General features: G+C 46.7%; 1 protein-coding gene across 5 annotated transcripts in view; it reads left to right on the top strand.

Moving 5' to 3' along the window:
- The window catches only part of ZFAND6 (zinc finger AN1-type containing 6), a 55729-nt gene extending 44872 nt beyond the window's left edge, over nt 1-10857 (top strand). For 4 of the 5 annotated variants that reach the window (XM_066635863.1, XM_066635862.1, XM_066635860.1 and 1 more), the window contains 2 exons: nt 8200-8313; nt 9803-10857. In XM_066635863.1, the coding sequence (XP_066491960.1) occupies nt 8200-8313; nt 9803-9951 (263 nt within the window). In that variant the 3' untranslated portion in view covers nt 9952-10857. The remainder of the gene's footprint in view (nt 1-8199; nt 8314-9802) is intronic. The other variant, XR_010794812.1, reaches the window with a different exon arrangement.
- Nucleotides 10858-13309: the final 2452 nt, after the last annotated feature.

Genomic DNA, 13309 nt, shown 5'->3' with positions numbered 1-13309 from the left:
CATTATCGGTCTTGCTGCTGCTTTCTATTTGCAAATGTCCTCTCCTTAACATGCTTCTGCTACTAAATGTTCGAGATTGTGTGTGCATTATGTAGCTGAGAAAGGAGCTTTGATTTTGTGACTTTCAGAATTTCACCAGCATTCAACCGTTTCTGCATGCTCGTTTAAATCTGTGTCACGATTCTTCTCTAATAATCTCATTTTTCTATTCATATTTCCATTTGCAGCCTCAGATCTTTAACTTCATGCTATTTCATTAAGAATCAGGGTGTTGCAGGCAAAATAACACAAGCTTCAAACACCTAATGCACCTTTCCTGCTGTGCAAACTCTTGTTTTCCCCCCTCAAATGTACTTGCTTGTTTGTAGGTGTGATGAAACAGGATGTGAATGTTTCTCTGTTAAGGAGACTTTAACTTGTCTGGAATTTCCAAGTTTCTAGACCACGTTAAGTAGGATTCCCCCCCCCCTAATTCCCTCACCTTTTGTTGAAAGCAATGGCAGGAGTTGCTGCCACCACCAGGGAACATGAGCTAATTGTCAGTTAAATGCCTGGTACATTCAATCACCCCAGGTGAGACTGAAAACTCAGTTGTTCCTTTAAGATTCCCCCTCTGGTATAACTGCTCCCCATGTGACTGTGGGCTTGAAGATCCATCACTTGGCAATTATCTGGGCTAAAGCAATTATCACAAAGGACTTCTCCCCATTTTCTATACTCTTCAGGTAGCTTATTAATAACATTACTTTCCTTAGTGGGGGGTCAGTAGCCAGATCAAAAAATCATATGGGCAGGACTCTCTTTTAAAACAAAAGATGAAAGCTTATTAATCCTATGCTTCTATCTAAGCAAGTAGATAAAAGATTACTTTTATCTACGAAGATTGGTGGGCCGCTGTGAGATACAGGAAGCTGGACTAGATGGGCTCATGGCCTGATCCAGCGGGGCTGTTCTTATGTTCTTGTTACTAAAATTAAGTTGCAAGTGTGTAATACAGGCTCATGAGCAAAAGAATTGATGAAACTGGAATCTGTGTTCGCCTGTCTCTAAATTTATATACATACTGTTTTAGCTGCTCCTAGAAGAGGCACAGTTTGCCATTAGCCCAGTGGTTCTCTCACACTCTGGGAGAGTTTGAGAGCCAGTAAGTCTTTGCAGGGGCAGGGGGAGGAGGCAGTGGGGGCGGGGGGAAGGCAGCGGTGCAATCCCCAGGATCGTGCTACTCAGGGGGCTGCAGCGGCTTGGGTGCACTTACCGAAGCCTCCTGCAGCCTCCCTGGGGTGCGGGGAGCCCGGTGTGACTGCTGGCAGAGCTCCCCGCAGCAGGGAAAGTGGATGCAGAGCTTTAGCGGGGGCGGGGTGTGATCACTCTGCATCCACTTTCCCTGCTGCGGGGAGCTCTGCCAGCAGTCACGCTGGGCTCCCCGCACCCCAGGGAGGCTGCAGGAGGCTTGGGTAAGTGCACCCAGGCTTCTGCAGCCCCCTGAGCAACACGATCCTGGAGATCGCACCGCTGCCTTCCCCCCACCTCTAGGCTGCCCCCGCCCCTTAAGGGGGCAGAGACCAGGGCCCTCAGACTGGGGTGTCGCAACACCCCAGTTTGAATAGCACTGCATTAGACCTTTGTACAAGGGTAGACTTAGAGGTAGTAGGGATTTCAACAAATTATGTTGCTTGCAGAAGCTGTAGCTTGCTTGCTTGTGTGTGTGTGTGTGTGTGTGTGTGTGTGTGTGTGTGTGTGTGTGTACCTGGTGCTTCATTAGTTTCCTTATGTTGCTTCAACCAGCTAATGAGTTCATGGCTGAGATGAATTGTAGACTGTGGGTATACAACTTGCACCCTTACTGTACAATACTGTACTGTACCAGGTCATCAGTGGGGGGGGGCAGAGATTCTGGTCTTATTTTATTTTGTATCTGAGTTCTCACTACCCAAATGGTGATTGTCAAACATGAGAATACTTGGGACACAGTTTTCCTTGATTAAATTAAAATTGGGTGCATATATCAGTCGTGCACTGAAAAAGAATACACTTATGAAATGTTCAGTTAGCTCCAAGAACAATGGGTAAGGCACCCTGTTCATAGTGACACAATATTGTGTTAGTGTTTAGCTCTCCCCATTGTCCCAGCCATTAAGGACTGATTTGGGAATGAGTCTTTTTGGGCTACAAGGGAGTTCTGACACCTGTCAGCAATAGGGAGGAGGTGCATTAGGAAACCAGCACATCCTGATGTCTGTCTTGGGTTGACATCTCTGCCTGTATATTGGCAGGGAATGGGGAGAGATCAAAGTAGTGCATAGCCTTCCTTGCTCCAGTGGAATATAGCATTGATTGCATCAAACATGGTAGCTTAATCTCCTTTGTTTATGAAAAGGAAGATCTAAGTTGGAAAAACTTAATTTGAGCTGCTTAATATTCCAAGCATACTTCAGCATCTCTCACAGAATATTTAGAATATTCTAGCTCGAAATTTGGGAGTAAATTTGCTGGATGCTACAGTATCTGTAGGCACTGTAAATTCAGGGCAACATTACTTTATCCCTGTCTCTCCTAATGGACTCTAGTGCAATAAACCCTTTGATAAAAACCTCCTGACTCGCTGAGAGGTCTCACTGGCTACCATTTGTCACGTGGCTCTGCAGTTAGCTCTTGACACTTGTACGTTCCATATTCATTTATCTGTCCTGCAAGGAACTCAGAGCGCATCTCCAGGAGTTAATCTTTTCAGTAGGATTCTGCTGGGTTTTTTGAACTTCATGTAGATCCCATTTATCTTCTGGAGTTCAAAGGTAAAAGAAATGAAGGGTCATTTGTGAACTCGCTGTTCTCAGCAGCCCAACAGTTTCTTGCTCCTTGAATATGGTTCAACCCTTTCAGCTCAGGTAGAATAAAAGGACCTGAGAGAGGGAATTTCCTAAATGGGACCTTTTTAAAATAAAAATGTCAAAGGCAGCTATCAATCAAAACAAATAAAGCTTTGCAAAAGCAAATTGCAGTGCAATTTTATGCATGCCAACTCAGAAATAAGTACTCTTGATTCCAATGGGACTTACTCCCTGGTGAGTGTGTCTTGAATTGCAGCCTCCAAATGACAATTAAAAACACAATATGACTTAAAACAATGAGGTTTAGATAAATTCTCTGGTAGATTACCAGCTTGGCATGCAGGCAGTTCCAGACTCAAATCCTGGCATCTCCAGATAGGACTGAGAAATAAATACATGGCTTTCTTGGATGCAAGCGAATGCATTTTAGGTTGTAAGAACCTTATTCATTTATCTATCCTAGAACCAACTCTGTGCAATATCTCCAAGAGTTGATCTTTCAGTAGGATTCTGTTGGATTTTTTTTTTTTTAACTGCAGGTAGAGAGCATTTATCATCTAGAGTTCAAAGTGAAGTGGGTGAAGAGGTGGCCTCATTCATTTACTAGTTTTGCCTCTGTGGTTTGGCTTCAGCAGTGATGGCGTTATGGAAATTATGTGAACCCTTGATTTAACAGACTTCAGAAACATCTGATGTCCTCTGCTCTTTAAAAACGAATCATACACATTTTGCACATGTGCATCTCCATTGACTTCAAGGCATTCAACTTTAATTTGCTTTTGGGCAGTAATAGACAACCCTTCCGCCCTTATTAGCCCATTAAATCCGCCTTATTAGTTCATTCTGCTGATATGACACATAATCCTTGCATAGTATAGTTTGCAAATCCCACCCTAGTTGAATCCTCTTCTGAATGCAAAGGATCTTGTTATTGTGGGTTCTCAAGAGCAAGATGATCGCGATTGCATTCAAGCATTAAAAGCAGTGAGCGTACAGGCCTGCTCTAGGCCTGCTCCTGCTCTTTCTTCAAGTAGAATCCTAGGAGCATAGTAACATCTGAGCCAGGACCCTGACCTGTCTCCAGCCAATCCTGCAGCATAGACCAAGGCAGACAACCAAAAGCTGGGACTGACCACAGTTGGATACTTTCAGGCAGCTGCTGCTGCTCCCACCTGTTCTGGATTAAAGGAAGAAGGGAGAGGGGATGATGTACACACAACACCTGTCAGCTAATCTCTGCCTTATTTCAACAGAGGCTCCAACCAACAGCAAAGAACATTAATTTAGTCTCTTTGAAAGCTTATCCAGTGCAGTCTGCAGAGTGAGCTGCACAAGGAAAGCCTGACTAATATGGAGGGAGTTCGTTCCTGCTGTTCCAGCTGTTCCAGCAACTTGACCTCCTCTGTCTCAGCAGATCAATGTTGACATTGTGGGGGTTGCTGATGGATGTACCAATGACTGGTAGTCGAGCGTTCTGTTTTTTTATAAGCAATTTTTAGCCACATCCTTTCCTTGTGGCACCTGAAACAACATGCAGTTGTAATATTAAAAGCAGTTGGAGCTGGACAGGACATGCTGACAGCATCCCAAAATAAAAACAGTGCAGCCAGATGATTTAAAAATAATCTGTGTGGCAGTTTTAAATGGAAGCAGTTAGTCCCCTTAGAAAACACCTCCGTGAAAAGCTCTGTCTGACTAGTCAAGTGCTGATGAAGCAGCAAGTGGGCCGGGGGCAGGGCACTGTTGCACCAGACAGCCAGGGAAATGCCACTGGTGAACTGGACGTTTGGATCATGAAGGTGCAGGACACTCCGTCATTGGAGGTCCTTCAGCAGAGGCTAGATAGCCAACTATTGGGGATGCCATAGTTGTGGACAGCTTACATTGCAGGGGATTGTACTCCTTTTTTGAAGGAGTATTATGTCCAGTTCTGGTTGCCGCATCTCAGAAAAGACATAGTGGAAATGGGAAAGGTTCAAAAGAGAGCGACTAAGTTGATTACGGGGCTGGGGCACCTTCCTTATGAGGAAAGGCTACGGCGTTTGGGCCTCTTCAGCCTAGAAAAGAGACGCCTGAGGGGGGACAAGATTGAGACATACAAAATTATGCAGGGGATGGACAGAGTGGATAGGGAGATGCTCTTTACACTCTCACATAACATCAGAACCAGGGGACAGCCACTCAAATCGAGGGTTGGGAGGGTTAAGACAGACAGGAGAAAATATTTCTTTACTCAGCATGTGGTTGGTCTGTGGAACTCCTTGCCACAGGATGTGGTGATGGCGTCTGGCCTGGATGCCTTTAAAAGGGGATTGGACAAGTTTCTGGAGGAAAAAATCCATCACGGGTTACAAGCCATGATGTGTATTTGCAACCTCCTGATTTTAGAAGTGGCCTATGTCAGATGCAGGGGAGGGCACCAGGATGCAGGTCTCTTGTTATCTGGTGTGCTCCCTGGGGCATTTGGTGGGCCGCTGTGAGATACAGGAAGCTGGACTAGATGGGCCTATGGCCTGATCCAGTGGGGCTGTTCTTATGTTCTTATAAAGTCTCTTTGAACTCTGATTCATTCTAACATTCATTGCACATGATGTGTGAAATGAAAGTTAAAAGCCCTTCTTCTTACCAGAGGGAGCTAGTTCTACATTTCAGCTCAACCACCAGTTTGACTTTATTTGGACTTGTTCTTGCGCAGTTGTCACTAATAAAAAAACCTGGGTGTGCCATATTTCATTTCTTTCCAATGCTGTTCAGTTTTTACTTTTTTAAATGGGATTAAATGCCACTATTAATTTTCTTTAGGACATTAAGCTTAAGAACCATTCTCCTCTTGGACTGCATACATGTTCTCATTCTGCATGCATGTGCCCGCCCACCCCCAGCAGTTGGAACATAGAAACCACTAGCTAATCAATATGGTAAAATAACTTGACAGATTGCAGCCAGTTTTGATCGTGAGGTTGTGGTGTTCTTAGTACCGAAGTAGAATTGCAGGAAGGAAGGAGTTTAGCATTGCAGAATCTAAAGTAGCAAGTTCCCATGCTGTGTGAGGGTTTTCTGTGTGCACACACACCCCAGCTGTTACTAAGGTTGCTTATAGTGATTTTTGAGGTAGAAAACCCATATGTACCTTGTGTGTTAAATTTCACCACCTCCACGATGCAGCCCTCCTTGTAAGCCAACCATGAAGGCCAACAGTTGAAATCAAAGCATTCTTTAGAGAAGTCCTTGGGCTTCAGGCTGACTAGAGGAATTTTGGACAATTTGGCCCTTGAGTTACAGGCAAATGTCCAGTAACTCAGTGGTGTTGAGCACCTGCTTTGCATGGAGAAAGTCCTGAGTTCAGTTCCTCAAATCTCCTGGTAGGCTGGGAAAGATTCCCCTGGAGCCCTGTTATCAGTATAATAATGAATTAAGAAGTGTGAGAGAGAAAGCAACAGTGTCTCTCAGTACAAGGCAGCTTCTTATGTTCATACAGATTACCCCTCTGCTTTTGAACGGAAAGTCGGTTTCAAAAATGATGTCCCATGTGGTATTTTGGGAAAGAGGAGGAGGGCCACCGTTCAAGAAACACAAGTCCAAAACTCCCTTGGGAACGTGGAACAGAGCTGTATGGTTCTTTGGATTCTGGCTGTATGTGATTGTACAGGCTACTGCTCAGTGAATGACCACATGTTGTGCATGTACCCAGTCCCAGATTCAACCCCCAGTATTTCCAATTAAATGAATCTCCGTGTGAGAGCTGTTGGTATGCACGACTGCTCAGTCTCTTCCTATGTTTCTCCTTTTCCCATCTTGAACTTGTGTGTGGGAGTTGCAAAAGTGGCTCTTGATCCAGTCTGTGGATCACCAGTGGTCCTTTCTACACTTTTCAGTGATCTCCCAAGAAGGCAAGGCTTAGAAGAATCAGGAGGTTTCATTGAAATTTCTACCATATCCTCATGAGATGTGTTGCTCAAAAACAGCTGCTCTGAAGTCAAAGAAACCCTTAACTGTGAGCAGAGTGGTATTCCTTTTCCGTTCCACACTCCAGCCCCCCAGCAGAGTGCATGTAGTTTCATTACCTTGTGGTCGTAGAGGACAAAACCTGGACTAATATTTCAAGCATCCTTCTTAGTGGCCCTACTGTAATGAATTCATGGTGGTCCTCAGTACAGCAGTCTTGCCACCTGTTTCAGTGGCTCCTAAATTAGGCTGGCATCTTTGTGATTTGGCTCATCGAGCAGTGCCTCAGAAGCAGGTCTGCACATCTGTCACTGTGGTCTGAGGTGGCATGATGCAGGCCTCTTGTTGAAGCTAAGCCTGGGTGGCCGGCCACCTGGGACCCCATGAATTCCAGTGTGAATTCTACCATGAAAGGAAGGTGGGTTTATCTGTAACAATAAGTCTGACCCATCACAACCCCAAGTTGCATGCTTACCGGACTTCACAAGTGCTTATCCTGCACGTACCCTGCTGATTCTGTAGCCTCAGCTGCATGGGAGGGGCCGCACAGGCGGGTCTGGAGAGCGGGCTCAGGTCTCTGCCCAAGTGCTGCTATTTGCGACAGAAGGGGAGCTGCCATTGATGGTGGGCACTTCCTCAGGGCCATGGCATGGGGGGCAGGGTTAAACCCACCCAGCTGCCGCTTATGAAACACATGCCTGCCCTTAAGCAGACAGCAAAACCAGGAAGTTTATGAAAGCCCTGGTGGGCAACCACGGGGGTCACAAGTTATACTTGCCACAGAACAGTGTTTCTCGAGCAGTGATACAGGTACCACCAGTGGTACTTGAAGTGGTGCCTAGTGGTACCTGTTGGATACCTACTGAGACCAAGAAGGCAACACAACAGTGTTAGGAGGCTCGGCTCAGCAAACAGCACTCCAAAGCATGCTTTTCCTGCCCACTCTGAGCCTCTTACTGGTGTTGGTTGTGTCACATCTGGCCACCCAACCCAGAAGTAACTGGTGAGGATGTCATCACCAGTTACTTCCTGTGGTACTCAGATGGGTGGACCATATGAAGTGACAAATGCTGAGAAACACTGCCGTAGAGAAACGGATCAGCTGAGCATAGCCTTCTATTTTTGCTAAAATCTAAATTTTGCTAAAATCTTTTAATATGAAGCCGTATGCTATATGTAATTTTTTTATTTGTCTTATGACCCAGCAAGATAATTACTGCACACCCTTTTGTAGTGGAAATGACATTTTTATATGTGGCTGGAGGAATCCAGATAAACATTTTGTGTTCAGGTTTGTAGCTTTTGAGGGAAAAGGATTATCTGCCAGCATACGGGATCTGCAGCTGCAAAATGGACTTTAGATTTGTCATGCATGTTGTTCCTTTGAGTCCACTTTTTTCCATTTATGCTTTATGTGTTCTCCTAGCTTCAGCATCAGATAGCGCAGAGCCTTCCTCTGAAGAACAGGAGAAGTCACTCGACAAACCAAAACAGAAAAAAACTCGCTGCTTTATGTGCAGGAAGAAGGTTGGTCTTACTGGTAAGTTCTAAGAGTCGGCTTCTGCTAATTCAAACCCTGCCTTTTGTCAAGAGTCTTAACTTAGACACGGTGTGTGTGATTTTATTTTTAATTTGCCTGTATGATTTAACTGCCCTTTCCCTCTGGAGCAGGGTGTCTGCAACCTGGAACTATGTCATCAGCTGCTAAGAGCCAGAAAAGAATTTTGTGCACTCATGTATTCCTGATACCTTGTATCTTTCTGATGGATTTTAATTGTTGTGAACTGGTTTAGGAGCCAGTCTTGGCTGGACAGCAGAGTGCAGAAATACAGAACTCCCCTACTTAAATGTTCAACTTACAAAAAACCCTTTCAGTCCTGACTTCAAATTTGCAACCCATGCTGCCGAGTAGGGAAGCCATAGTGTAACTGACTCCATCTCAATTGAAACAGATAACTAATAGCAACAGAAAGGGGACATTACTGTACTTAAGAACAAAATCTGCACACAGACTCCTGGAACCTAATGCATTTATAAAAATAGGGGAGCTTCTATAATAACTTGAGCAGGAGGGCATAAGACTCAGGGGTGGGGGGGGGAGAAATGAGTATTACATATTCCAGTGGTTCCTAAATTCTCAGGGAGAGTTTAGGAATTTGTAAGTGCTTGCAGGGGAGGGGAGGGGAGGGGAGGGGGCAGCGATGTGATCGTCACAGTTGCTCCACTGCCATGGATAGAGGGTTTTTACTACTCACCTGGGCGGTCGCTATGGCTCTCCAGAGGGTCCTGGGAGCCTGTGACCCTCTCTGCATTCCTCCTTGTACCTCCACACTTCTGTGAATAGTGCCAAAAAAAACCTCCCCAAACTTGCAGTTTCATGTCAAATAATAATTGGAAGCTCAGGGAGGACTGCAGGGGGGGTGGCCATAGGGTCCCTGGACCCTCCAGAGAGCCATAGTGTCCCTCTAGGTGAGTAGGGAAAAACCCATCAGTCCTGGCAGCAGTGCAGTCACGGTGATCACATTCGTGCAGTTGCTGTTGCCCTGCCTCTCAAGGGGCAACAACAGGTTCCCTGGCTAGAGCACTCTGATACCTCAGTTTGGTAACCTCTGCCGTACTCCATGGTTGATATTTCTGACTTCCTCTCCGGCCCAGTGCATAAGAAATGATTAAGGTAGTGGTTCCCAGACTTTTCAACTGGCGTCTCCCTTGACCTACTGGACCATTGGCCACGGCTCCCCATTAGGGCTACAGTCCTATACATTGCATAAGGCAATGGATTTCGTCACGGATTCCGTGGCTCCCCTGTGGCTTCCCAGGGAGCCGTAGCTCACAGTCTGGGAACCACTGGACTAAGGCTTTCATGTAAGGCTAGACTAAAATGCCTTTCCTGATCTGAAATCTATAGTCCTGGCAAGCGGTGGTGATTTTTAATAGAGAGGGCTGAGTCAGGGGCTTTTTAAAATAAGAAACGGTGCATGCACTTTTTCCGAATGCCAGACTCCTTAGTGTCTGTCATCTCCTTGCAGGGTTTGAATGCAGGTGCGGAAACGTCTTCTGCGGTGTACACCGTTACTCAGATGTCCACAGTTGCTCTTACAATTACAAAGCCGACGCTGCTGAGAAAATCAGAAAAGAGAATCCTGTAGTTGTTGGTGAAAAGATCCAGAAGATTTGAACTGCTTCTCTGGCTGGAATATTAAAAAAAAAAATGACCATCTGCAGAAGAAATTGACTTGACCTTCTTCCTCCCCTCCCTCTTCCTTGCCCTCCCCTTAAGCATCAGAAACAGAGGGGACGTGTATTTCGAATCATGCATGTCATCTGAAAGTAGATTTTTTTTTTCCTTTTAGAACATGACTGAACACTTATTTTATTGCAGGTTTTTTCTTCTTCCCTACAGCTGGAGACTTAAGTAACCTTTACACTTGTGATATTCGCCATGTGGTCATTTGGGTTACTGGGTGAATACCGTTGCTTTACAAGTATTATCCTTTAAGATAACTTTTAATTTTAGTTAATATATTGGAAGGCAGCAGCGCTTTTCACCCCAGTACAAAACATGCATGCATTAACTTGTCCGTTTGTTCCTTCCTTTGTATATAGCTTTTCTCTTTTTTTCCTCTGCAGCACGATTTCCCTCTTTTGATAACGCAACGCCTTGTGCGGCACAACTAGCGATCAGTAACTGAATGTATTTTAATCATTACGGCTGCCTGGTCTTTCTTTTTCCATTAACAAAGGTTTATACGTACGTTAGCATAATAGCTTGTTTGCACCCACTACCTATTTATGTATGAATCCTTTGTGAGGAGAGTGTGCGGGGCTGTTTGTATGTGCTGAGATTCTAACGTTTGTGTGGGCTTTTCTTCTTTTCAGAGATCTTCTGGAGGTTTTTTCCCCCCCCTGTGTGTGTGATGGGAGATTGTCTGCACTTCACTACCTTGACTGAAGGTTTCCTTTGGGGTTTATGTTATTGGGTCTTTATGTACACCAATATGAAGAATGATGAAGTTTAACTGTATTGTATTTAAGTTCATTCACGTCTTTAACTTTGATTAAATAAAATTTTTAAAAATTGGGACTTGGAGGCAATTGTGTGCGAGCGCGTTTAATTTTGTGCCAGGAAGGAAGATAAAAGCGGGGGGTTAAAGTGGAAGGACAAGCAGAGATGGGCAAAGGAAGGCCCAGAGTCTGGCCTGCAAGACTCTCCAGGTCAGCATTCCAACTGCTTTTCATGCAAGACCTTGGACCCTTCTGTGTGAGAACAGATGCTGCCTCATCTGGGAGTCTAGGGCTGTGGTTCTGCTGTGCACTCTTGCCTTTCAGAAGGCGTTCGACACGGTCCCTCCCCCAAGGCTGCTGAAAAAACTCCACAGTCAGGGAATTAGAGGCAGGTCCTCTCATGGATTGAGAACTAGTTGAAGACCAGGAAACGGAGAGTGGGTGTCAATGGGCAATTTTCACAGTGGAGAGAAGTGAAAAGCAGTGTGCCCCAAGGATCTGTCCTGGGACCAGTGCTTTTCAACCTCTTCATAAATGACCTGGAGACAGGGGTGAACAGTGAGATGGCTAAGTTTGCAGGTGACACCAAACTTTTCCGAGTGGTGAAGACCAGAAGTGATTGTGAGGAGCTCCAGAAGGATCTCTCCAAACTGGCAGAATGGGTAGCAAAATGGCAGATGCGCTTCAATGTCAGTAAGTGTAAAGTCATGCACATTGGGGCAAAAAATCAAAACTTGACATATAGGCCGATGGGTTCTGAGCTGTCTGTGACAGATTGGGAGAGAGATCCTGGGGTGGTGGTGGACAGGTCAATGAAAGTGTCGACTCAATGTGCGGCGGCAGTGAAGAAGGCCAATTCTATGCTTGGGATCATTAGAAAAGTTATTGAGAACAAAACAGCTAATATTATAATGCCGTTGTACAAATCTATGGTAAGGCCACACCTGGAGTATTGTGTCCAGTTCTGGTCGCCGCATCTCAAAAAAGTCATAGTGGAAACGGAAAAGGTGCAAAAGAGAGCGACTAAGATGATTACTGGGCTGGGGCACCTTCCTTATGAGGAAAGGCTACGGCGTTTGGGCCTCTTCAGCCTAGAAAAGAGGTGCCTCAGGGGGGACATGATTGAGACATACAAAATTATGCAGGGGATGGTCAGAGTGGATAGGGAGATGCTCTTTACACTCACATAACACCAGAACCAGGGGACATCCACTAAAATTGAGTGTTGGGAGAGTTAGTACAGACAAGAGAAAATATTTCTTTACTCAGCGTGTGGTTGATCTGTGGAGCTCCTTGCCACAGGATGTGGTGCTGGCGTCTAGCCTGGACGCCTTTAAAAGGGGTTTGGACAGGTTTCTGGAGGAAAAATCCATTACGGGTTACAAGCCATGATGTGCATGTGCAACCTCCTGATTTGAGAAATGGGCTATGTCAGAATGCCAGATGCAAGGGAGGGCACCAGGATGCAGGTTGTGTCTATTGTCTTGTGTGCTCCCTGGGGCATTTGGTGGGCCGCTGTGAGATCCAGGAAGCTGGACTAGATGGGCCTATGGCCTGATCCAGTGGGGCTGTTCTTATGTTCTTAACTACAATTCCCAGGAGGCCTTGCAGGTCTTCTTGTTATCTGGTGTGCTCCCTGGGGCATTTGGTGGGCCTATGGCCTGTTCCAGTGGGGCTGTTCTTATGTTCTTAGGAGTGTGTTTGGTTTTCCATATTACTGTAGCTATCAATGCCAAGTGGGCAGATAGACCTGGCCTCTGCATTGGTAAGACCAGTAGACCTGTAAGAACATAAGATCATAAGAGCAGCCCCACTGGATCAGGCCATAGGCCCTTCCTGTATCTCACAGCGGCCCACCAAGTGCCCCAGGAAGCACAGAGGATAACAAGAGACCTGCATCCTGGTGCCCTCCCTTGCAGCTGGCCTTCTGACATAGCCCATGTCTCAAATCTGCCCCAAAGACTTTTCTTGCTGTTGCCACCTGCCCCCTGCCCCGTTTTGCCCCCTCCCCACCCCTGATGCCACCCTCCCCTCTCTGTTCCATCCCCAGACAAATGTTGTCCTCCCTGACAAGATTCCTCTGGGAGACCCTGCCTGGACTGGAAGGCTTTCCGGCACAGCTGAGATCTGGCCAACCGGCTCTGCACGCAGCTGGGGGGGGGGCTGCATACAGAGGGTCCGTGCCCCCCCAAAACTGTCGCACCAGCGGGGTAGGGTGCCCCCAGGAATGGGGAGCAGGTCTCCCTGGCAGGTCGATCTGGGCTTCAAGTCCTGGTGCGACTGCAGGTCTACCTGGGCTCTGGAGAGAAGGCAGTCCTGGACCCCCCCCCCGCAGCCCCCCAGCCGCCACGGCCCTTCCGCGGGAGCGCCAGAAGGGCGTCCGCCGCGGTCCTGCGCGTGGCTCGCCGAGGTCCCTGCCCCCGAGGGCGCGGGCTGCAGCTGGTCTCGGCCCCGCGCGGCCCCCAGCAGGAGCGGCGCTCCTCGGCCCGCGCGCCCGCTCCGCGGAGGGGCAGCAGCTGGACGGCCCTCCC

The sequence above is a fragment of the Tiliqua scincoides genome, chromosome 8, assembly GCF_035046505.1.
Source record: "Tiliqua scincoides isolate rTilSci1 chromosome 8, rTilSci1.hap2, whole genome shotgun sequence".
NCBI lineage: Eukaryota > Metazoa > Chordata > Lepidosauria > Squamata > Scincidae > Tiliqua > Tiliqua scincoides.
The sequence above is the reverse complement of the archived record's forward strand: the minus strand, read 5'-3'. Positions and strand labels throughout refer to the sequence as shown.